Source organism: Hippopotamus amphibius, chromosome 2 (genome assembly GCF_030028045.1).
Source record: "Hippopotamus amphibius kiboko isolate mHipAmp2 chromosome 2, mHipAmp2.hap2, whole genome shotgun sequence".
NCBI lineage: Eukaryota > Metazoa > Chordata > Mammalia > Artiodactyla > Hippopotamidae > Hippopotamus > Hippopotamus amphibius.
The window spans coordinates 217,665,771-217,692,921 of record NC_080187.1 but is presented as its reverse complement, the minus strand read 5'-3'; the positions used below and the strand labels follow the sequence as shown (position 1 = coordinate 217,692,921).

The 27,151-nt window shown below is 37.1% G+C and overlaps 1 protein-coding gene across 1 annotated transcript in view; it reads left to right on the top strand.

The window, feature by feature from the left end:
• CHRNA5 (cholinergic receptor nicotinic alpha 5 subunit) overlaps positions 1-26,956 on the top strand; it is a 40,633-nt gene extending 13,677 nt beyond the window's left edge. Inside the window, exons 2-6 of the mRNA XM_057724664.1 lie at positions 15,301-15,452; positions 20,122-20,166; positions 21,515-21,624; positions 23,244-24,075; positions 26,232-26,956. Of these exons, the coding sequence (XP_057580647.1) occupies positions 15,301-15,452; positions 20,122-20,166; positions 21,515-21,624; positions 23,244-24,075; positions 26,232-26,393 (1,301 nt within the window). The 3' untranslated portion in view covers positions 26,394-26,956. The remainder of the gene's footprint in view (positions 1-15,300; positions 15,453-20,121; positions 20,167-21,514; positions 21,625-23,243; positions 24,076-26,231) is intronic.
• The last annotated feature ends 195 nt before the right edge of the window (positions 26,957-27,151 follow it).

Genomic DNA, 27,151 nt, shown 5'->3' with positions numbered 1-27,151 from the left:
AGGTCATTTTCAGGTCCCTGTTTAAGCTGAATTTCCAGATCTACCAATGCTTGCTGCCATTCCTGAGACACTGTAGTTGTAAGTTAGGGTTTTCTTAATTAGTAGAAATGAAAAATAAGAAATCCGTTAACCCAGGGGCCTGACCTATGGCTCAAGCTCCAACCATAGAGCTGATGGTGAAAGATGATAGCACCACCCAGCTTGTTACTAAGGTCCAGTTCTTATGTAAAAATATTACTTCACTTTTATTCCAGTAACTAAGTAATTTCAAACGTTTACCTAATGTCGGCAGTCTGCCTATGTGCTGAATACACACTGAGATGTGGGGAAGTGTAAGAAACTTGTAGCCTATCTGAGGAGTGTGGCTCCTTGAGAATTATTTTTTTCATTGAGTGTGGTGTTACCCCTTTTTCCTTTTTTGTACTCTCCCTTTCCCATCTCTTCGCTCTCCCTCCTTCCCTAACTCACATCAGTATCCTCTCAGATAACCCTTGTTAACTACCCTTGTTAGTTTAGTATGCAAACTGCCATAATTTTCCTCAGGCATATATAATTATCTAGCTAGATAGATATAGATTTTAATAACTGATTATTTTACAAAAGTAGGATTACGTTGTAGTCTCTTTTCTATCCCTTTTTCCCCTTTAACAGTACCTCATGAAAACCCTGAAGGCTTGTGCTGTGTTTTGTTCAGTTCAAGTTTTTATGTGATGTGAAATTTTTTTATTACAAACTCATTTTTTTGTTATTCAAATTTCAGATGCCATTTCTGTGGGTGACAGTTTCAATAGCAGCTTTTTTTCTTTAATAATTGAAAACTTCAATGGTGGTTTAAAAAAATACATAGCATAAAATTTACCATCTTAACCATTTTTAAGTGTATGGTTCAGTAGTGTTAAGTATATTCACTTTGTTGTGCAACAGATCACCAGAACTTTTTCATCTTGCAAAACTGAAGCTCTCAAAATTCAACAGCTCTCCATTTCCCTCTTCCCCCAGGCCCTGGTAACCACATTCTACTTTCTGTTTCTATGAGTTTGACTACTTTAGATACCTAATGTAAGTGGAATCATGCAGTATTTGTCTTTTTGTGACTGGCCTATTTCACTTAGCATAATGTCCTCAAGGTTCACCCATGTTGTAGCCTGTATCAGAATTTCCTTCCTTTTTAAGGCTGAATAATATTCCATTCTGTGTATATGTCACATTTTGTTTATCCATTCATATATAGATGGATAGATGGACATTCGTGTTGCTTATGGCTCTTGCAAGAAAGTTGCTACGTACGTGGGTGTGCCAATGTATCACTTTAAAATCCTGACTTCAACTCTTTGGGAAATATACCCAGAGGTGGAATTTGTGGATCATAGGTAATTCTATTTTTAATTTCTTGAGGAACTGCCATATTGTTTTCCAAAGTGGCTGCACCATTTTACATTCCTACCAACACTGTACGAGGTTTCTCCACACCACACCCTTGCCAACACTTGTTATTTTCTGTTTTTTTTTTTTTAATTGTAGCTATCTTACCATGTTTGAGGTGGTATCTTGTGGTTTTTGGTTTATGTTTCTCTAGTGATTAGTGATGCTGAGCATCTTTTCATATGCTTGTTAGTCATTTTAATGTCATCTTTGAAGAAATGTGTATTCAAGTCCTTGGCCCATATTTTAATTGGGTTATTTGGGGAGGTTCTTGTTGTTGAGTTGTAGGAGTTCTTTACATATTCTGGATATTATCTCCTTATCAGATACATGATTTGCAAATATTTGCTGCCTTTCCAAAGAGACCATTTCATGTTATATTTGCTAACACCCTGTTGAAACTAAAAAGCAACTATATGAATCCTGTGAATTAATTTATAAGTAGAGATGTTGAACAGTTTGGGAAATATATGCATCTTATAAATTGAAGCCTATTTAGCAAGCAGGTTAATATTGTTATTAGATAAAGTGTTGTTTTACGTCAGGTATTAACGCATTCGCAATGTTTCGATTCAGCTGTGAATTGTCATTTTTACATGACACAGTATTGGTTTTCAACTCTAGTTCAGTTTCTATCAATATCTTCTCTGAACTGTACAAAGACTACATTCAGTGCCCTGTGGAGAACAAATTGAGACCACTTGTACACTTTTGGAGAAATATGTGAATTTATAAAGATTCTGTATATATTTGTTTAGAAAATTGATTACATCCTTTGATGCACAGAAGTTTTTAAGTTAGATATAGTCCCATTTGTCTATATTTGTTTGTATTGCTGGTGCTTTTGGTGTCATTTCCAAGAAATCATTGCCAAATCCAGTGCCATGAATATTTTCCCCTATGTTTTCTTCTAGGAGTTTTATGGGTTTTGGTCTTAAATTTAGGTCTTTAATCCACTTTTAGTTGATTTTGGTATATGATGTTAAGTAAGGATCCAAGTTCATTCTTTTGCATGTGGCTAACCATTTTTCCCAACATTATTTGTTGGAGAAACTGTCCTTTCCCACATTGAGTGGTCCTGGCACCATTGTCCTGTAAGCCTTTTAATGACTGCATAATATTTCATGTAATGGATATTTATATTCTCATTGTTTGTTTTGTTTCCAGATACAGTGCTTATTGTGGTAAACATTCTTGTGCATATGTCCTTATGTACTGGGGCCTTTATTGCTATGGGAGTCAGGTGTGGGATTGCCAGATCAAGGGAATATATACTTTTATTTTTTAATAAATTTTGCAAGATTAAAATATTATGGTTACTTATCAAAAAGGCAGTAACACCTTACATTTCTACCACCAGTGTTTGAGAACAGCAGGATTCTTCTTTTATCCTAGGATCACTGGCATCAGGAAGGCCTTTCCCAGGGGAGGGATCACGTATATGACTAAGAAAAATAAAGATGTTTCTTCTAGAACAAAAAATCCTAAAATTTGTATGGAGACACAAAAGACCCCGAATAGCCAAAGAAATCTTGAGGGAAAAAAAGGAGCTGGAGGAATCAGACTCCCTGACTTCAGACTATACTACAAAGCTGCAGTAATCAAGACAATATGGTACTGGCACAAAAACAGAAATATAGATCAATGGAACAGGATAGAATGCCCAGAGATAAACTATGGTCAACTAATCTATGACAAAGGAGGCAAGGATATACAATGGAGAAAAGACAGCCTCTTCAATAAGTGGTGCTGGGAAAACTGGACAGCTACATGTAAAAGAATGAAATTAGAACACTTCCTAACACCATACACAAAAATAAACTCAAAATGGATTAAAGACCTAAATGTAAGGCCAGACACTATAAAACTCCTAGAGGAAAATATAGGAAGAACACTCTTTGACATAAATTACAGCAAGGTCTTTTTTGACCCACCTCCTAGAGTAATGGAAATAAAAACAAAAATAAATAAGTGGAACCTAATGAAACTTAAAAGCTTCTGCATGGCAAAGGAAACTATAAGTAAGACAAAAAGACAGCCTTCAGAATGGGAGAAAATATTTGCAAACAAATCAGCAGACAAAGGATTAATCTCCAAAATATATAAATAGTTTATGCAGCTCAATATCAAAAAAACAAACAACCCAGTCAAAAGATGGGCAGAAGACCTAAATAGGCATTTCTCCAACGATGACATACAGATGGCCAAGAGACACATGAAAAGCTGCTCAACATCACTAATTATTAGAGAAATGCAAATCAAAACTACAATGAGGTATCACCTCACACACCAGTTAGAATGGGCATCATCAGAAAATCTACAAACAGTAAATGCTGGAGAAGGTGTGGAGAAAAGGGAACGCTCTTGCGCTGCTGGTGGGAATGTAAATTGATACAGCCACTGTGGAGAACAGTATGGAGGTTCCTTGAAAAACTAGAATTACCATATGACCCAGCAATCCCACTACTGGGCATATGCCCAGAGAACACCATAATTCAAAAAGACACATGCACCCCAATGTTCATGGCAGCACTATTTACAATAGCCAGGACGTGGAGGCAACCTAAATGTCCATCAACAGATGAATGGATGAAGAAGATGTGGTACATATATACAAAGGAATATTACTCAGCTGTAAAAAGGAACAAAATTGGGACATTTGTAGAGACATGGATGGACCTAGAGACTGTCATACAGAGTGAAGTGAGTCAGAAAGAGAACAAATATCGTATATTAACACATATACGCGGAATATAGAAAAATGGTACAAATCAAGCCATTTGCAAGGCAGAAATAGAGACACAGATGTAGAGAACAAACATATGGACACCAAGTGGGGAAAGCGGGGGCCGGGCTGGGGACGGGTTGGAGTGGGATGAATTGGGAAATTGGGGTTGCCATATATGCATTACTAATAAGAAAAAAATATGAAATTGTAGACTTTAAACACATACAGTTTATTATATGTCACGTGTATCTCAATAAAAGTTCTTAAAAAGAAGAAAAGAAAGATAAAGATGTTTCTCTGTATCATTTTATATGTTAGTGCTTAACATTTAAATGCATAAAGAGTCTCCTATTCTCATTTTCCATAACCTGAAGCAGCCTACTGAGTAAGAGGAAAGAGGATTGATTTGGGTTGCAACTAGAGTTCTGTGATTCAATGGCACTTAACCTGTAAAAGTGGAATCACTTGTGGAAGAAACATGGACTTAGGTGACAAACCTGGCTTCAAAGCCTTGTGACAAGTCAGCTTCCCAGCCTTTTGCTGTGTGATCCTGGGCAAATGACAACCTCTCAGAACTTTAGTCTCTTCACTTATAAAGGATGTTCGCACACTTGCTGTTGACAATTTAGCAATGTGCTGTTGAGGTTTACAAAGAAAATAAATGTGCAGTTGATATTTGTATTACTCCAATGCTGTCTTAGTCCATTTGGGCTGCTATAGCAGCATGCCACACACTGAGTAGCTTATACACAACAGGAATTTATTTCTCACACTTGGGGCTGGAAGTCCGAGATCAGTGTGGTCAGGTGAGGGCCCTCTTCCAGGTCTCAGACTTCTTGTCGTGTCCTCACGTGGCAGAAGGTGCTAGGGAGCTCTCTGGAGCCCTTTTATAAGGCTTTAGCTCCATTCATGAGGATTCCACCCTCACAACTTAAGCACCTCCCAAAGGCCCTACCTAGACTAATACTATAACCTTCGGAGGTTAGAATTTCAACATGAATTTTGGGAGGAAACAAACATTCAGACCATTGCAAATGCCATAATCTATTATTAAAATAGTTATCAAAAATAGACTATTAAAGGCAAAACCATGGAGACAGTAAAAAATTCAGGGATTGTAGGGTGGTGGGGGCAATGTTGAAGGGGAAGGGATGAATAGGCAGAGCACAGATGAGTTTTAGGGCAGTGAAAATACTATGTATGATGCCGTAACAAAGGGTTTATGCCATTATACGTTTGTCCAAACCCATAGAATATATAACATCGAGAGGTAAACTATTGAGTTTGGTGATAATGATGTATCAGTGTAGGTTCATCTGTTGCAAGGAATGTACCACTCTGGTAGGGGATGTTGATAATGGGGGAGGCTATGCATGTGGAGGGGGCAGGGCATATAAAAATCTCTGTACCTTTCCCTCAGATTTGCTGTGAACCTCACACTGCTTTAAAGGGTATTATTTTTTTTTTAAGTAAGTCTGGTTAACATCTGTCATCATACACAGTTACAGTTTTTTTTTTCTTGTGATGAGAATTTTCAAGATTCAATCTCTTAGCAACTTTTAAATATGCAACATGGTATTAGTAACTGCAATCACTATGCTGTACATTACATCCCCATGACATTTTATAACTGGAATTTTTTTTACGTTTTGAGCCTCTTCACACATTTCTCCCACCTCCCTACCCCCCACCCCACCTCTGGCAACCACTGATCTGTTCCTCTGTATCTATAAACTGGTTTTTTTTGTTTTTCTTGTGTGTGTGTGTGTTTTTAAAGATACCACATATAAGTAAGATCATATATTTGTCTTTCTCTGTCTGACTTATTTCACTTAGCATAATGCCCTCAAGGTCCATCCATGTTGTCGCATAATGGCAAGATTTCCTTCTTTTTGATGGTTGAATAACATTTCACTGTCCCTGTGTCTGTGTGTGTGTGTGTGTGTGTGTGTGTGTGTGTGTGTATCACATTTTCTTTATTCATCCATTGGTGGACACTTAAGTTGTTTCCATATCTTGGCTATTGTAAGCAATGCTGCAATGAACATGGATTACATATATCTTTTCAAGTTAGTGTTTTTGTTTTCCTTAGGTAAAGCCCCTGAAGTAGAATCACTGGGTCATATGATAGTTCTGTTTTTAATTTTTTCAGGAACCTCCATACTGTTTTTCATAGTGGCTGCACCAATTTACATTCCCACCAATAGTGCATGGGATTCCCTTTTCTCTACATCCTCATCTGTGCTTCTCAGTACCTTTTCATGTACTTATTGGCCATCTGTATGTCTTCTTTGGAGAAGTGTCCATTCAGGTCCTCTGCCCATTTTTTAATTGGATTGTTTGCTTTTTTGCCATTGAATTGTATGTGTTCTTTATATATTTTGGATATTAACTCATCAGATATATAATTTGCAAATAATTTCTCCCTTTCTGTAGGTTGCCTTTTCATTTTGATAGTTTTCTTTGCTGTGTAGAAGCTTTTTAGTTTGATGTAGTTCCACTTGTTTATTTTTGCTTTTGTTGGCTTTGCTTTTGGTGTCAAATCCAAAGAATCATCACCAAGACTAATGTCAAGGAGCATACTGACTATGTTTTCCTCTGGTTTTATGGTTTCAGGTCTTATGTTCAAGTCTTTAATCCATTTTGTGTTAATTTTTGTGTATGGTGTAAGATAGTGATCCAGTTTCATTCTTTTGCATGTGTCTCTCCAGTTTCCCCAGGACCATTTATTGAAGAGGCTGTCCTTTCCCCATTGTGTATATCTATCTATCTCTATCTGTCTGTCTGTCTGTCTATCTATATATATACAATTTTAAAATTGAAGTATAGTTGACTTACAATATTATCTTAGTTTCAGGTATACAATGTAGTGATTCAATATTTTTATAGATTGCACACCATATAAAGGTATTATAAAATATTGACTATGTTCCCTGTGCTGTCTGTTACATCCCTGTGACTTATTTATTTTATAACCCATTTATATTCTTGGCTCTTTGATCATAAATTAGTTGACCGTGTACGTTTAGGTTTATTTCTGGGCTCTCTATTCTGTACCATTGATCTATGTTTTTATGACAATACCATACTCTTTTGGTTACTATAGCTTTGTAATGTAGTTTTAAACCGGGAATATGATGCCATAAGCTTCGTTCTTTCTCAAGATTGTTTTGGCTATTTGGAGTCTTTGGTGTTTCGATGCAAATTTTAGGATTGTGTGTTCTATTTCTGTGAAAAATGCTATTGGAATTTTTTAAAATAAATTTATTTATGTATTTATTTATTTATTTATTGGCTACATTGGTCTTCGTTGCTGTGCATGGGCTTTCTTTAATTGCAGAGAGCAGGAGCTACTCTTCTTTGTGGTGTGCAGGCTTCTCATTGTGGTGGCTTCTCATTGAGGAGCATGGGCTCTAGGTGCACGAACTTCAGTAGTCGTGGCGCACAGGTTTAGTTGCTCTGCGGCATGTGGGATCTTCCTGGACCAGGGATCGAACCCATGTCCCCTGCATTGGCAGGTGGATTCTTAACCACTGTGCCACCAGGGAAGTCCCACCATTGGAATTTTTATAGAGATTGTATTGAATCTGTACATTGCTTTGGGCAGTATGAACATTTTAACAATACTAATTCTTCTAATCCATGAGTATGGCATATCTCTCCCTTTATTTGTGTCTTCTTCAATTTCTTTCATCAATGTCTTAGAGCTTTCAGTCTACAGGTTTTTCACCTCCTTAGTTAAATTTACTCCTATGTATCTTTTTCTTTTCTTTCTTTTTTTAAAATTTCATTGATATATTTCAAATAGAAGACTTTTTTAAAAATTTATTTTTGGCTGCATTGGGTCTTTGTTGCTGTGCATGGGCTCTCTCTAGTTGCAGTGAGCAGGGGCTACTCTTCGTTGCAACGCATGGGCTTTTCATTGTGATGGCTTCTCTTGTTGTGGAGCATAGGCTGTTGGGCACACAGGCCTCAGTAGTTGTTGCATGCAGGCTCAGTAGTTGTGGCTCATGGGCTTAGTTGCTCCACGGCATTTGTTATCTTCCTGAACCAGGGATGGAACCTGTGTCCCCTGCATTGGCAGGCGGATTCTTAACCACCATGCCACCAAGGAAGTCCCTCTTTTTCTTTTTGATGCAGTTGTGAATGGGATTGTTTTCTTAACTTCTCCTTCTGATAGTTTTTTATTAGTGTATACAAAAGCAACAAATTTTTGTATATTCATTTTGTATCCTGCAACTTTATACTGAATTCCTTTATTAGTTCTAAAAGTTGTTTGATGGGGTCTTTAGAGTTTTCTCTATATATAATATCATGTCATCTGCAAATAGTGACAGTTTTACTTCTTCCTTTCCTATTTGGATGCCTTTTATCTCTTTTTCTTGCTTAATTGTTCTTGCTAGGACTTCTAATACTATGTTGAATAAAAGTGGTGAGAATGGGCATCTTTTTCTTGTTCCTGATCTTAGAAGGAAAGCTTTCAGCTTTTCACCATTGAGTATGATGTTAGCTATGGGCTTGTTGTACGTGGCCTTTATTATGTTGAAGTATGTATCCTCTATTTCTGCTTTGTTGAGAGCTTTTATCACAAATGAATGCTGAATTTTGTTAAATGCTTTTTCTGCATCTATTGAGATGACCATATGATTTTTATCCTTCATTTTGTTAATGTGTATCACACTGATTGATTTCTGGATATTGAACCATCCTTGTATCCCTGGAATAAATTCTGCTTGACTGTAGTGTATGATTGTTTAAATATATTTTGGATTTGGTTTGCTAATATCTTGTTGAGGATTTTGAATCTATGGTCATCAGAGATATTAGTCTGTTATTTTTCTTTTCTTGTGGCATCTTTGTCTGATTTTGGTATCAGGGTAGTTCTGGCCTTATAAAATGAGTTTGGAAGTGTTCCTTCCTATTTTTGAAAGAGTTTGAGAAGGACTGGTATTAATTCTTCTTTAAATGTTTGGTAGAATTCACCAGTGAAGTGCTTGTTTGGTCCTGGACTTTTGTTTGTTGGGAGGTACAAAATCTTAGTTTTTAAAAAATAGACTATTCCTGGGAAAGGTATAAAACATCAAAAAGAATTAAGGAAAATAAATGCAGTGGCATTGCATGTTAGGTTTTGTGTTTATTAAGAAAACTTATGGTATAATTATTCAAGTAGTTTTTCTGAAGGTTATATCTATACTGTTTGTTTTATTTTCTCATTTCTGATTTATTACTATGTTTGTACATCTATTTCTCAGTCATTAGTCATTCATAAAATTCTCTTTTAATAACAGCTTTATTGAGATATAATTCACATACCATATAATTCACCTATTTAAAGTGTATAATTCAATGGATATTAGTATATTCAGATGCAATCATCACCACAACTGATTTCAGAACATTTGCATTCCCCCCCACCCCCCAAGCATCTCCTCTCCAGGCAACCACAAGCTGCTTTCCTTTTCTGTAGATTTGCCTATTCTGGATATTTTGTGTAAATGGAATCATATAATATGTGGTCTTTTGTGACTGGCTTCTTTTATTAGCATGATGTTTTCAAGGTTCATCTAGGTTCTAGCATGAATCAGTAATTCATTCATTTTTATGTCCAAATAATATTCCATTAGATATACCACATTTTGTCTATTTATCATTTGCTGGGCATTTGGGTTGTTTCTACTTTTTGTCTATTACAAATAATGCTGCTGTGAACATTCATATACAAGTTTTTGTATGGACATCTGTTTTCATTTCTCCTGACTATACACCTAGGAGTGGAGGTCTATGGTAACCCTTCGTTTAACTTTTTTAGGAACTGCCAGGCTGTTTTCCAAAGCAACTGTATCACTCTACATCCCCACTAGCAGTGTATGAGGGTCCCAATTTCTCCACATTTTTACCAACACTTGTTTTTATCTGTGTTATATATTATAGCCATCTTAGTGTGTATGATGTGGTATCTCATGGTTTTGATTTGCATCTTCCTGATGGCTAAAGGTTTTGAACATCTTTTCATGGCCTTTCTTCTTTTAGATCCTTTACCTGTTTTTTAAATTGGGTTGATTAGGTTATTGGGTCTTTTATTATACAAGTCCCCTGTTAGATGTATGATTTGCAAATAATTTTTTCTGGTTCCCTCTTTAAGTAGTGAGGAAAGGAAAACTACTCTTAAGTAACTAGCTGTGATAGTACTAAGTATAATACTGTAGGAATGCCAAACTAAAGAAATGATTCCTAGGTTCCAGGACATTGGTTTCTTTGGCGACCCAAGACTAATGTGACATAATTGAAAAATAATGCAGAACAGTATAATATAAATGAGAACAGTGTAGTGTAAATGCCCCTTGGATTCCAAGGAACCTAGGTTGAAAGTGATTGATTTAAATTACTTATTTTGAGTAGGATGAGGAAATGTTAACTATTCACAACAACTTTTAAAAAAGAATTTTTTAGTTTGATTCAGTTTCTATAGAAATTAGCTTACAAATAGTACCACATTTCCTGAGTCAGTCCTTATTACTGCACTGTAAATGTGGATGCTGTCTTTGATTACCAGTGTATTTCTAGCATATGGCATGGTGCCTGATACAAGGCACATTCTGTTAAATGTTTGTTGAATGAATAAATGAGCAAACATTGGTGTGGGCTTGAGCTCTCAGGGGAGGGGGGAGGGTGTGCCATTATTAAGCTCTTTTAGAAATTTGTCGCAAGGTGGAAGATGTTAGGGTGGAAAGAGCAAGAGGTTGTGGGGAGGCCTTCAGAACTCTGCCACTGACAATCTCTGTAGCAATGGCCTTTCTGGTCATATATCCTCCTTTGTGAAGTGAGAGAATGTATTGGATGATCTCCTTCTTAACATTTTGAGGTTTAGGAGCAGTATAAACTTAAAACATTTAGAACCAGCTGAAGAAACATGACCTCTAAGTAGAATTTGCACCATTAAGGTTTTGTGCTACAAGTTATGAAATTGAAACTGTGATTAAAAATCTTCCAACAAACAAAAGTCCAGGACCAGATGGATTCACAGGTGAATTCTATCAAACATTTAGAGAAGAGCTAACACCCATCCTTCTCAAACTCTCCAAAAAATTGCAGAGGAACACTCCCAAACTCATTATGTGAGCCAACCATCACCCTGATACCAAAACCAGACAAAGATACTACAAAAAAAGAAAATTATAGACTTATATCACTGATGAATTTAGATGCAAAATTCCTCAACAAAATACTAGCAAACCGAATCCAACAACACATTAAAAGGATCATACACCATGATCAAGTGGCATTTAGCCCTAGAATGCAAGGATTCTTCAATATATGCAAATCAATCAATGTCATATACCATATTAACAAATTGAAGGATAAAAACCACATGACCATCTCAATAGATGCAGAAAAAGCTTTTGACAAAATTCAACACCCATTTATGATAAAAAGTCTCCAGAAGGTGGGCATAGAGGGAATCTACCTGAACACAATAAAGGCCCTATATGACAAACCCACAGCAAACATGATTCTCAATGATGAAAAACTGAAAGCATCCCGTCTAAGATCAGGAACAAGACAAAGATGTCCAGTCTTGCCACTACTATTCAACATAGTTCTGGAAGTCCTTGCCACAGCAATCAGAGAAGTAAAAGAAATAAAAGGAATCCAAATTGGAAAAGAAGTAAAACTGTTACTGTTTGCAGATGACATGATACTATACACAGAAAATCCTAAAGATGCCACCAGAAAACTACTTGAGCTAATCAATGAATTTGGTAAAGTTGCAGGATACAAAATTAACACACAGAAATCTCTTGCATTTCTACACACCAACAATGAAAGATCAGAAAGAGAAATTAAGTAAACAATCCCATTCACCATTGCAACAAAAAGAATAAAATACCTAGGAATAAACCTAACTAAGGAGGTAAAAAACCTATACTCAGAAAACTGTAAGACACTAATGAAAGAAATCAAAGATAACACAGACAGATGGAGAGATATACCATGTTCTTGGATTGGAAGAATCAACACTGTGAAAATGACTATACTACCCAAAGCAATCTATAGATTCAATGCAATCCCGATCAAATTACCAGTGCCATTTTTCACAGAACTAGAACAAAAAATCCTAAAATTTATATGGAGACACAAAAGACCCCGAATAGCCAAAGAAATCTTGAGGGAAAAAAAGGAGCTGGAGGAATCAGACTCCCTGACTTCAGATTATACTACAAAGCTACAGTAATTAAGACAATATGGTACTGGCACAAAAACAGAAATATAGGTCAATGGAACAGGATAGAAAGCCCAGAGATAAACTGTGGTCAACTAATCTATGACAAAGGAGGCAAGGATATACAATGGAGAAAAGGCAGCCTCTTCAATAAGTGGTGCTGGGAAAACTGGACAGATACATGTAAAAGAATGAAATTAGAACACTCCCTAACACCATACACAAAAATAAACTCAAACTGGATAAAAGACCTAAATGTAAGGCCAGACACTATAAAACTCCTAGAGGAAAACATAGGAAGAACACACTTTGACACAAATCACAGCAAGATCTTTTTTGACCTACCTCCTAGAATAATGGAAATAAAACCAAAAATAAATAAGTGGGACCTAACAAAACTTCAAAGGTTCTGCACAGCAAAGGAAACTATAAGCAAGACAAAAAGACAGCCTTCAGAATGGGAGAAAATATTTGCAAACAAATCAGCAGACAAAGGATTAATCTCCAAAATATATAAACAGTTTATGCAGCTCAATATCAAAAAAACAAACAACCCAATCAAAAGATGGGCAGAAGACCTAAATAGGCATTTCCCCAAAGATGACATACAGATGGCCAAGAGACACATGAAAAGCTGCTCAACATCACTAATTATTAGAGAAATGCAAATCAAAACTACAATGAGGTATCACCTCACACACCAGTTAGAATGGGCATCATCAGAAAATCTACAAACAGTAAATGCTGGAGAGGGTGTGGAGAAAAGGGAACACTCTTGCACTGCTGGTGGGAATGTAAATTGATACAGCCACTATGGAGAACAGTATGGAGGTTCCTTGAAAAACTAGAGTTACCATATGACCCAGCAATCCCACTATTGGGCATATGCCCAGAGAACACCATCATTCAAAAAGACACATGTACCCCAATGTTCATTGCAGCACTATTTACAATAGCCAGGACGTGGAAGCAACCTAAATGTCCATCAACAGATGAATGGATAAAGAAGATGTGGTACATACATACAATGGAATATTACTCAGCTGTAAAAAGGAATGAAATTGGGACATTTGTAGAGTCAAGTATGGACCTAGAGACTGTCATACAGAGTGAAGTGAGTCAGAAAGAGAAAAACAAATATCGTATATTAGCACATATATGCGGAATATAGAAAAATGGTACAAATCAAGCCATTTGCAAGGCAGAAATAGAGACACAGATGTAGAGAACAAACATATGGACACCAAGTGGGGAAAGCAAGGGGGGTTGGAGTGGGATGAATTGGGAGATTGGGATTGCCATATATACATTACTAATAAGAAAAAAAATATCAAATTGTACACTTTAAATACATGCAGTGTATTGTATGTCAATTATATCTCAATAAAAGTTCTTTAAAATAATAAGGTTTTGTGCTAAAATACTACTGCCCTTTGCATCTGGCGGTTTTGTAAAGTTGTACTAAGAAAATGATATTTCTAGTATTGGATGTACTAAGAAGGTATTCACAAGGCAGTATCTTAAGGGTTCTCATTAAGCAGAATATTGGGATAAATTTATCATTTTATTCATTTATACCCTATCTACTTTCTTTCAAACAAAATCTGAGGTGGCAATTTCAGTGACAGTTTTTTCCCTAAGGCACAGTTCCCTTAGATGTTATTTAAAAACATTGTTTTCTCTGTCTATTAACAACCTGAAACTTTTGGTGTTTCAGAGACTGTAACATTTTAAAATAGGATTAGAATAGCAGAAATTGTTCAGTAATGCTTGAACCTCTGAAATTAACAGCTTTTAAACATTAAAAAGAATGACTCTCTAGTGTATAATATTCTGATTGAATTGAAATATCTCCAGCGCTGCGCATTTCACAAACTTTATGCTGTTTATAGGTTAAATCAAATATCTTAAATTGTCCAGGGAAGCAAGACATAAACTCTGAGGAATAAGCTGCTCTATTAGTGAAGAAATAGGCAGTGAAAGAAAATCAGGGAATGGTTTCCTCTAGCTAGGGTAATCAGATGCTTTTTAATAGCTCCATATAGAAAACATGGTCTATCACAACAAAAAGAGAAGGTTTTGTGAAAGTACTAATTTTCTGTTAAATCGTTTAACGAGAAAGACCAACACTTACTACTCTAAATCCCTATGTATATACTTTATGATAAATAAGCCTGTGACATTTTGTTTTAAATAAATGTTTTTTCTTTATTAAATCATGAGTCTTGAGTAAATGCCATCCTTGAATTTCACACATTCCACGTTTCCTTAATGGAGACCCCAGTGTCCATAAAACACTGAAAACTCATGTCTTTCAAGAGGCTTGCTTAATTTAAGCTCAGTAGAAGCATAAACATAACTGTGATGCATAAATCTGACCAGGCTTTGGCTTATGGCATCTAAAACTTTCAAAATTTTGTCTTTTACTTTTTTAAGTCTTAGGCCCTAAGGTAATTGTATACAAATGTATAGCAAACAAAGGTATGGCAAATCTGAATAATTTATTCAGTATTTGTTTGTATATTAAAAGCATATAAATTAAAGCATGTTTATTTTACATGTATAGTTGACCAATAAACTTTAATATATCTGTTTTCTAGGTTTGGAATTTTATGACAAGCAACCCCCTAGCCCCGGTAACTTAAAAGCTTTGTTACTTAGATTTTAAATTACTCTGTATTAAGTCCTGAGTGCTTCTTCTGGAACTCAGCATATTTCCATGTGAATGCTCTGATTTAACTAAGAAATATATCGAATCAGATTGTTCCTTATGAATCACAAACAGTTGTATTAAAATTTCATTTTAAAATCTCCTTTGACAGTAGCCTAAATAATACTTTGGTTCGTTAGTAATGCCAAACTTTTTAAAAGCAGAGGTATTTGGTGGGAGAGAAGCCAACCCACTAACTTTTACAAATTTGTTACACAGGATTAGCTGAACCATCCTTTGTTGCAAAACATGAAGACAATTTGTTTAAGGACTTATTTCAAGACTACGAAAGATGGGTTCGTCCTGTGGAACACCTGAATGACAAAATAAAAATAAAGTTTGGCCTTGCAATATCTCAATTAGTGGATGTGGTAGGTGTGCATATCATTCCATCTTCAATTTCACACGGGTTTATGGAGAGTGTATTGTGTGCCCAGGCACCGTGCTAGGCTGCAGAGATTACAGAGGGGAATGAATGTAGTTCTTTTCCTCAAGGAACTCACCAGGGAAAAACAATTATTACCCCACAGACATAGGAATACTGTATGTTTATATAATCTTGTGTAGTTTAGAAATCAATTTAGCTCATTTGGTAATTAAAATGGGTCTATTTTTTTAATACAATTCGAAGATATTAAACATTTTATATGGATGTTTCTCCTTAAATGTGTTAAAAAATACGACCAAAAAGTCAAAAATTTTGGAAGAAAAAACCCAGGAGTTAAGAGTTGTAGATTTTTAGGACCAAAAAGGATCTTGGCAGATCATTGCCTCAGTGTCACACTTAAAACATTTCTGAGGTTTTTCCATGTGACATTTACCAGGAAGTGAATTCCCATCATAACTTGTTCTTATTGTCAGGAGATTCTTTCTATTTTAAACTAAAAGGTTCACCCTAATTTTTAAACTAGTTTCTTCTTTCTCTGATCATGTCATTCAATAATTATTTCCCTGTTGTGTTCCCAGAGTAGTCAATGAGTATATATATGTGTGTGTGTGTGTATGTATATATATAAATACCATTTATAGGTATGCATTTATTTTCTTTCTTTTTTTTAATTTTTACTTATTTATTTTTTATTTTTTGGGGGTACACCAAGTTCAATCATCTTGTTTTTATACACATATCCCCGTATTCCCTCCCTCCCTTGACTCCCCCTCCACCCTCCCTCGAGTCCCCCCCACCCTCCCCGTCCCAGTCCTCTAAGGCATCTTCCATCCTCGAGTTGAACTCCCTTTGTTATACAACAACTTCCCACTGGCTATCTATTTTACAGTTGGTAGTATACATATGTCTGTGCTACTCTCTCGCTTCGTCTCAGCTTCAAAAAATACAAATAAGAAAATAAAAATTGACGTAATTCTACCACCCAGAGATGACCGTTGGTAACATTTTGTTGTATTTCTTGTCAGTTTTTTCTTTGTGGATATGTTACAAAATTGGAATATTATTTTAGATATAATTTCGATTGCTGCTTTTTCCCATATTGTTACATGATGAACATTTTCTTATGTTATTATGTAATCTTCAAATGTAATTTTTAATGGCTTTATTTCATTTATAATTTATTTAAACATTCTCCTATTGTTGGCAGAAGCTTATTCCCATTTTTTCCTATTATAAGTGGCAATGATGAATATTTGTACATAAATGTTTAAATTTCTCCTTTCCTTAAGAAAGGTGGTGAATCAAAGGATATACATTTTTTTAAAATCTTTATTCTGTATTGGAGTATAATTGCTTTACAGTATTGCAAAGTTTCTCAAAGGATATACATTTTTGAAGTCTGTTGATTGATATATGTCACCTAATTGCTTCCAGAAAGATCAGCGAATATGGACTCTGTACTTGATTTTTTGCTAGGCAATCCAGGAAGATTTTAAATATAAATTAAAAATAGGAAGTAAGTTAGTAGGGCTTGCTTTCAGACTTTCTTTCTCGTTGGGACTGCCAGCATGTACAGGGAGTAAGTGTACAACGCTGTAGTACTAAATCGTGATGTCACAGAGATCTGGGAATTCAGATCTTGAGGACTGAGATTATCAAAGAAGGCAGGGTAGAAGAAGTGGCCCTTGAGCTGGCCTTGTGCTAAGTGTAGGATTTGGCATGCAGAGAGAAAGCTTTAATAACAAGGAACAGGATAACGACAGGTACGTAAGTGATGCTAAGCCTTTTTGTTTGGCTGTTTAGATCAGTGGTCTGACTAGGTGGTGGAGGAGTGAGGAGTGATGCCTGCGTGCCCCTGTGCCTTTGTTCCTGTCGTTGCTTCTGTCTGGAGAACTTTCCTTCTCAGCACAAGCCATTTATATCCTTCAAGGCCAAATTCATTTGTCAGACTCTGAAATCCAAACCTCCTAAGACAGTCTCTCTTCTGTTCCACTTGCACTGACTGGCACTCACGTGCTGGCAGGGCCTCCTCAAAGCAGAGTGAGCTTTAGTCCTTGTGTCTGTCCCAGATCCTAGCATGACGTCTGGCACACAGTAAATGCTGAATGAATGAGAGATCTGATGGGTAACAGACATGGTAATAGCGATACTTTAAGAAGATCAATAAGATAGTTAAATACGTGGCTTTGAGGAGTGAGAGATTAGAAACTTGAGAGTTAAGTTAGAAGACCACATATGAGAAGGAACAGGACTTGAAAAAAAAAAAAAAAGGAAGGAACAGGACTTGGCCACTGAATATGGAGAGAGGTGTCTAGTTTTGAAGCCTAGGTGGTTAGAAGGGTAACCAATTTGAAAGAGAAAATTGGTTGTTATGGGGGCAGGGCAGAGAAGATGATGGGTTTGCTCTTGGTATGAGGTCTTCGTGGCACGTTCAAAAGACAGTGTTCACGAGGCCCTTGGATAGTCAAGACTGGCCCCGAGGTGAGGGATGAGGCTGGGGATGTCAGTGTGGAATTACTGGCCTGGGGGGGATTCCTGAAAACTTTGAACGGATGCATTTTTAAAGCAGAGAGCGCAGGAGCCTGACGCTTGAAGAACATTCATAGAAAGCGGTAGAAGCAAGGGTTAGCCAAGCAGAGAAGTTAACGAAGCGTTGCCCCTGGAGAAAAGAGCCCAGAGCATGTGCGGTCAGTGCCAATGAGAGGGGAGGAGGACTGGGGTCAAGGAAGATGAGGGCCACAGGCCCTGGAAGGCTCGCGGAACTGCTTTTCAGTGGGTTTATGTCCCTTTTAATCGCTAAGGTCTTTGCCCTGCAACCTCGTGATTCTGTTTAGTGGCTCTTCCTTGAAGTTTCCTCAGATTCCTGTCTTATTTCTTATGTGTCCTCACTCTCACTTTTGAAAATCCCAGTGCTAGCTTGTTTTGATTTGATTTCTATGATCAGGTTAAAAAAAAAAAAAACCTATGACCCCTAAACCTTTTCTGCTATGCTTATGAGTAGTTAACACTTCATTTATTTGTGGTCTCCTCCTGAGTGTCTTCCTACACTTGTCTTCCCTCAGTTTGGTTTTTGTTGCATCCTCCGCAGTGTTGAACACATGATAGATGCTTAAGAGATACTTGAGGTTTAAAATAGGCTCTATCCCCTAAGGCAATGCTAACCCCACATCCTTGGGGCCAGCTGTGAATTTATGGATTATTCTTTTATCTGTTACTGTTGAAGATACTAAGTATGGACTAGGTCCTAGCTCACAGAGCAAAATCTATATGTTTGTTCACATTTTTCTGGAAACAATCTATAATTTTCATTAGATTCTCACAGATGACCTACTGCCATGTAGCATCATAGGTAATATGTTTACTAGAACTTTGCTAATTTTTAATGCCTCTGTTTAGAACTTTTGCCTGAAAGGCATATTCTAATACAGGCCTCAGCAGTTATTCCAGGTGGTGTGTGATTTTGGGGTGGACAGTAGCTGGTGGTGTAGGGTCTAAATTTAGGAGTTTTGAGTTCTAGAATCGGTTTTACCACCAATTAGCGGTGTGATTTTAAGCAAGTTGCCTCACTGGGCCAGTTTCCACATTTGCAAAATAAAAGGATTACAGTAGATAAAATCTCTAGGTCCTTTCCAGCTCTAGTGTTTTAATCAAGGAAAATTGCTGGTTGGAAAACACTGTTATGAGAGGGATGGCCATGCGGTATTTCCTAGGACCCATTCTTTCCATGTAGGGACATAACAGCTGCCTTTGTCCCTAGGGATGTGCTTCCTTCTGGCCTCCTCCTTTCTCCTATGTCATTCATCTGTTGTTGGGATGTCACCTAAGCTATTTATAGCCTGTCCTCTCTCCCCAGCTATAGGGACTGCCTCGTGCTTCCGTGGGCCTCTGTGCTCTGAGCATTGTATCCTACACAAGATCTGTTTGTGGTTGATGGTCATGATGATTTTTACTAGTTCAGCTGGCTCCATAATATTTCAGTAAAATTTAATGGAAGAGTTGTCATTTTAATTAGGCCTTGAAAATTCAGTGAAGGACTGGCGTAAGCGAAGATAAGACAGCAGGAAGGTATGAGTGGCAAGGATCCCTGGTTCTCTAGAAAAGTAGGATGTAAAAGCTTTATGAAGTTGCCATTCAAGGCTCTGACCTCCATTTTTTTTCTGCCTTAGCAGAAGCAAATGACGACAAGTTACAGTCCCTCAAGGATGCATACATTGTATCTCACCGATTGTAAGATGCACATTTTCCCACATTTTAGCACTTCTGAAATCAAGCCGTCTTATAATTAATGACAACTTATAATTCATTATCAGCCTTTTTCTTTCTTTGTGCTAAGTACATAAAATAATGCTGTGCTTCTTAGATTGCATCTTAGATTTGAAGAAATGTAGTAGTTGAGACTATTAATACTAAATCTAAAAATGCCAACGGTGTCCTTTAGGGCAGCTTATCTGAAACACAAAGTATATTGGAAGGAATAATGTGAAATTAGGCTGGGAAAAAAGATCCTGCTCTTCTAGAGAGCCGAATTGATGAACAGAACGTCAGTACTATGTAGAGAGCAGTGTTTGTATAAAGCTGAGAAAATTCTTATTTAAAGAATTATTGTTTCTGTAATTGAAATAATCAGACTTATTTAAATTTTTATTTTATAGGATGAGAAAAATCAGTTAATGACAACCAATGTCTGGTTGAAACAGGTATGTATAAAATGCAAAGACCCACCCAACAGTTGACTGGTGCCACTGTGATTATAGGATGTGTAGCACAGAAGGAACATGAGTATTTGGTCTTGGCGGATTGGCAGGAGGCAGAAGGATGAGATAGATGGAGTCTTGTGTTCATTCAGTTAATATTATTTAAGTGCCCACTCTATGCCAGGCACTGTTCTGGGCACTGGGGAAACAGGAGTGAACAAAACAGACAAAAGTCTAGGTCCTCAAGGAACTTCATTCCAATGGGGAGAGTAAACAGGATATTGTAAGGTACCTTTCAAGCTGATAAGCTTGGAGAAAAATGCACTGAGAAAACGGATAGGGAGTGTTGGGAACTGTACTTTTAAATAGGATGGGCAGGGGAAGGGCCACTGAGAAGGTGATGTTTGAACAAAGACTTGAAGGTGGGGAGAAGCAAGCCATGTGCATATCTGGGGAAGGAGTGTTCCAGGCAGAGGGACCAAATGTGCAAAGGCCCTGAGGCTGCAGGGTACCTGTTTAGGGAGCAGCAAAGAAGCCAGCAGGCTGGAGGTGAGTGGCCATGGGACAGGGGTAGGAGATGAGGTCAGTGAAGCAACAGAAGGCTGATGGGTGCTCCTAGCATAGATTGTGAGTAGTGACTCTGAGGCCACTGTAGGATTTTGGCTTTTACTCTGAGTGAGATGGGAACAGGCCAGAATGCAATGACTTATTTCTGTGTTCATAGTCCCTCTTATATAAAGGACTTCTTTTCTTTCTGGGCCAGATGTCCCCAACTGCTGTTGAGTACTTCCCTTTGTTTGTTCTTTATTACCCCTGATTTTTAATACCTACTGCCAGTTTCCTAACCCCGAACTCCTAGAAGACATGTGTGCTTTCCTTGGGGTGCAAGTGTTGACATGATCACAGAATTGTTACTGTGTGGAAGTGGGCAAGGTGTTTAACTATGTGGAATGTGTAATAAATCCAGCTGCTCTTTGCATGGACCAGTCCAGCCAATCAGTCACATGACAGCTAGAAAAGAGAATGTTTCCCTCGAACCTGGACCTTAGGTTCCCATGGCTGCAGCTCCTGGGCACGCTCAGCTGGTGGGAGGAGAGGTGTTGAGCAGATGCATGAACGCACCCAACTCTGGTCCTTGCCTGTGTCTCCTGAGGACCATGGCTAGAGCCACCGCATGAGGGCCAGGGCCATCCTCCAGTGCCCATAAGAAGGACGTGGAGGTGAGTTTTCTCTGTTGGGAGCAGAGATGATCTCGTGTCTAAAATGTCTGGATTTGGCAAAGAGAGTGTAGTGTTCACTGTTTTTGACTATTAATTTTATTGAGATTGAGTCAGGTTTCTTTGTTTTAAAGGAATGGACAGATGTAAAATTAAGATGGAACCCTGATGACTACGGTGGAATAAAAGTCATACGAGTCCCTTCAGACTCTCTCTGGACCCCAGACATCGTTTTGTTTGATAAGTAAGTTGTATCCAAAATACCATTTTCTGTTTTTTTTTTTAAAAAATTGTATTACTATTAGGCACTAGTAATTTTTTCTTTTGAAAATTGTTTAGCTATAAAGTCACATGACTAAATCTTGTGTTTTTTTGTTTCATGAACCTACAAATAGGTTTTGTGGATCCTCTCCCTTTTTTGATGTATTGTTTTCGGAACATAAAAGTGTTCTTGGATTTCAAAAATTTGTAAGACGTTTGGGAAGTCCAGAAAGGCATGAGGAAGTTGGGGGAAGATAATCAATCCCATTATCCCATTACTTAGAGGCAACTGCTGTTATTAGCTTACATGTATAGTGAACTTATTCTGTGCCTGGCACTGACCTTGACAATACCTTATATGTTTTATTCATTCAATTCTTGAGATAACTTCATGAACTAGGTATGATTGCATCTTTTTGACAGATGAGAAAATGGAGGCCAAAGGTAGTTATGCTTGTCCAAGATCACACAGCTCACATGTGATGGGAGGGGGGAGTAGCCTGACATCCCCATTTACCCTCTTATTTTCTAGACTATATATTTGGCAGACTGTCTTCCAGATTTTTCGGTAATTTTTAAAAAATAGTTAAGGTCATACTTTATGTTTAAATGTGCATCCTTCTAATTTTGCTTAAATACTGTATCATAATTTTCCCACAGTGAAGAATGTTGGATTAATTATGAACTCAAGTGTGTTTTGAGGGTGGTTTTTAATGTAGGGGCGAGGATACTTCTGGATGCCAGTTTCATTTTTTTCTAGGACCAACCACTCTGGGACACTTCTGGGAATTTGTGCTTATCCCAATGCACTTTGTCTTATTTACAAGAATGCATTGGCATGAGGACAGAGCAAATCCTAAGTAAAAATATCTTTCACTTTTCAAACCTTTACGTCCATGCTTCTCAACATGGAAGGAGTAAACAAAGCATGATGCAGCTTCCTGGAGCATCATTTTACTCTGTCATTGCAAACATTTTTATATTTAATATGGATATATTACATAGGAGTGTGCAAAAATCACATGAATTTTAAGATCGAGAACAATATTTCAAAGATAGTTGGTGGTGATGCTTCCTGCTAGATTTCTCCAGTGCGTGCGTTCACGTGGTGGCAGAGTTGGAGAGGAAAGGCTATTTTCCAGGGCTGTGCCCATCTTGGGGCTATTGTTCTTTTCCTGTTAGTGTAGGAAGTAGCCCGTATCTGTCATGCAGGGGTAGGAGGACAGGGGGAGGTGGAAGGGTTTAGGAATGTGGATTCAGGTCCTGGCTCTGTGCACACCATTGTTATAAATAGCCTAATTACATTTTGTGTGTAATCAAAATGAAATCATTTCAGCCACTTGAATCTCAGGATTCTGTGCATATAAATCTGTCAGTCCTGGAGCAGATGTGGAAATAGGGGTTCAGTTTCAGCAGAGTTAGATATTTAAGGGTGATGTCCTTAAACTAGATTCCCCTACGTGTAGCAGGTATATCTCAAGTGCAATAATTTAAAAAGCATTTCACGCTATGGTATAGGCTTTCTTTTATACATTAGGCTTGTAAAATGTATGCCCGGGTTGTTTAATCACTGTGTTGTTACTGTGCGTGTGTGTATTTTAGTGCAGATGGACGTTTTGAAGGGGCCAGTACAAAAACTGTCGTCAGGTACGATGGCACTGTTACGTGGTCTCCACCTGCAAACTATAAAAGTTCCTGTACCATCGATGTCACGTTTTTTCCATTTGATCTCCAAAACTGTTCCATGAAATTTGGTTCTTGGACTTACGATGGATCACAGGTTGATATAATCTTGGTGGACCAAGATGTTGACAAGAGAGATTTTTTTGATAATGGAGAATGGGAAATTGTGAGCGCGACAGGAAGCAAAGGAAACAGAACCGACAGCTGTTGCTGGTATCCTTACATCACGTACTCGTTTGTAATTAAGCGTCTGCCTCTCTTTTATACCTTGTTCCTTATTATACCCTGTATTGGGCTCTCGTTTTTAACCGTGCTTGTCTTCTACCTTCCTTCAAACGAAGGTGAAAAGATTTGTCTCTGCACTTCCGTACTCGTGTCTCTGACTGTCTTCCTTCTTGTTATTGAAGAGATCATACCCTCATCTTCCAAAGTCATACCTCTGATTGGAGAGTACCTGGTGTTTACCATGATTTTTGTGACACTATCCATCATGGTCACTGTCTTTGCTATCAACATCCATCACCGTTCTTCCTCAACGCATAACGCTATGGCTCCGTGGGTCCGCAAGATATTTCTGCACAAGCTTCCCAAACTGCTTTGCATGCGCCGTCACGTAGATCGGTACTTCAGTCAGAAGGAGGAAACGGAGAGCAGCCGTGGACCAAAATCGTCTAGAAACACACTGGAAGGTGCACTTGATTCCATTCGCTACATCACAAGACACGTCATGAAGGAGAATGATGTCCGTGAGGTCTGTGACCACATATATTTACAAACGCAGATCTGTTTTGATTCTAAGTCAGGCAAACAGCGTGAGCCGTAAGATTAAGCACAGACTGAGGGCCAGAGATGTTGACACACCGTTCTGTAAAAGATCTTTACTAAACTTTCAGTTAAAACATCTGCAAAACGTGGCATGTACACAAATCTCACGTCTCCTTTTCCCTCATCAGCATCTTGGGTGACTTTTAAACATGCTTTGTGTTATGCAGATTGCTGTGTTATTCTAAGGCACAGTAATCCCTCCCTTTGGGTTTTGGCTCTGGCGTGATTCACTGTTTTAATTTGATCTTCAGTAACTTTGTTTCTGGGTTCTATGGTAATCTGCAGGCACAACTGCATTATAATTTATCGAAAGTGATTTCATTTTTTAAAGAATGAGTCTAATGTAGGCCTTGTAAATACAGCCAAGATATTTTTCTAGAATAAATCTTTTTGTGGTTCACTTATAAGAGCATGTTAGTGAAATTAAAAGCAGTAAGGTATTCTCAGGTGTTATATATTATACATCAACGTGAACAAGTGACGCTTACTGTAGTACTTAATCTTATGCTTACTTTGCTTAAAAACAAAAATTTGCTAGAAACTTTATTATAGGAAAATAACTCATTGGCTCCTTACTTAAGGTTAATTCATATTTAAAAATGCAAGAATTGAACTATGAATATATTTTATTAATGTGATCATATTGAACTGGAGTCTTCTTTCAAAATGTAATATTTTAGTCTTGTCACTATTCTTTATTTCTACTGTGTAATATTTTTAAAGCTATGACTATAATACTATTTTGATAATTGAATTTACTTTGAATAGTCACATTAAAATTATATGGATTCTGTCACAGATATGGAGAACACACTAGTGGTTACCAGTGGTGAAAGGGATGGGGGGAAAGATAGCGGCAGGGGATTGAGGTACAAACCACTATACATAAAAAAGCTATAAGGATATATTGTAGAGCACAGGGAATAGACCCAGTATTTTATAATAACTTAAATGGAGTATAATCTATAAAAATTTTGAATCACTATGTTGTACACCTGAAACTAATAATGTAATCAAAAAATAAATAGTACCTAGCAAAAAAATGTATATGAATTCTAATCTCTAAAACTTTTTTAAATGGAAAAATTTCTAGCAGGTGTGGGAGCAGATGGAATGAATCTGGTAAAATAAGAGCCCTCTCCCCAGAGGGACGTTTGACATATGTTTCTAATACACTTTCAAAAAAATTTTATTGAAGTAGAGTTGATTTACAATGTTGTGTTACTCTAATAAACTTTTAATGCTTGTGGATCATAAAGGTTCTATTTGGTGTACGTAAAATTAAATTAGTTTATAAGGTGAAGCTATCAATGGAGTCTTTAAAAAAATACAGATATTAATGATATGGATTGAGATGGGATTTAATGAATGTCTGTGAAGTGTTGTGCAAAAGGTCAGGGCTCCTTCCGAGAGGGCCAGTAAATGGGGTTTATTTTCAGGGGAAAGACTTGTAAGTAGAGAAGCAGTAGGGTGTTTATAATCCTCTAAATCCTACATTATCCTGAAACTTGGGGCACAGTTCCTGTAGAGAGCAGGGGCTAGGGAAGCCCATGGTCAAGGAAGTGGCCTGGTGGGAGGGAGCCTCTGGTGATCAGGACCTGGTCTTTGCCTTTTCCTTGAGGTCACTCACACCTGCTGAGCCAGCTCCCAGCTTGGGCTTCAAAAATGGGGAGGGAATGAGCTCCAGGCCAGAAGATCTGAACTCATGAGCTTAGGTTAAAATGATTCCTAGGAAATCCAGAACTAAATAAAACAGGTGAGGTGAGGAAGATTAACAGCTGTTAAATATATATTATTCTGAACCAACTTTTAATTTGTCATGAGATTAACTTCAGGCTGGATTATCTCTAAAAATTAAAATAAGTAAACACTAGTGGGCCAGAATAATAGAAATAAATGTATATAGTAAGAATAAAAAAGATGTTTTAAAGTTTATTATAAAATATCTAATTACTATATTTTATTAAAATTTTATCAAAATAAGCCACTTGTATTATAAGTCGATGTGTAAATTTACAAATTGTGTTGTGTCTTAATAATTTAATGTGGGGTTTTTTTTTGTTTTTTTTGTTTTGGATACAGGTTGTTGAAGATTGGAAATTCATAGCCCAGGTTCTTGATCGGATGTTTCTGTGGACTTTTCTTCTGGTTTCAATTGTTGGATCTCTTGGGCTTTTTATTCCTGTTATCTATAAATGGGCAAATATAATAGTACCAATTCATATTGGAAATGCAAATAAGTGATACTTCCCAAGGGGTTGTAGTAGGAATTTAGTTAAAAGGCACATATTTCTTATGGCACCTATAAAACTATGAAAATGTAAACTGTGTTTAATATTTGATGCAAGCTTTAACAGATTAACAGATACTAACATCTGTTTATCTTAATAGATTGCCCATTAGAACATCTACCTGCATGATTGAAGTAATAACTGGCTGAATAACATTTGATCTTCTGAAAGTGGCAGCACAAAATATTATCTAAACTGTACTAGTAAAAATCTAATGTTTGTATGCTGGCAAATAATTCTACTTTGTAATCAACAGTGAAGTTCATCTTTTGACTGTGCTGGAAAATTCCTGTTGTGTTGGAAGACTGATTTCATTTGGTAAAGGTACACATTCAAAAATTCTCTCTGTCCTGTATTAATTGGGTAACAGCTAATCTTTAGTATCATATTGCTGTATTAAATAATCTGGCTACTTGGTATGACAGTGATTGAATGTGATGCTACTTTTCTATAACCAACATTTTTAGAAAATGAAAATGGGAATTGGGAACTCCTTTAAGGCTTTCTTTATTTTGTAGACGCTTACACTGAATAATTATTGTATTAACTACTTTACAGCTTACCTTCCATCATGAAATCATACACTAGACAACTCCTATGGACATGCAGTAACATATTCTTAACATTCATTTCAATCCTTTTGTCCACTTTTTTCCACAATTAATAGAACTACCTTCTGTATAAATTCTGGTAGCATCTTTTTATCCTTGA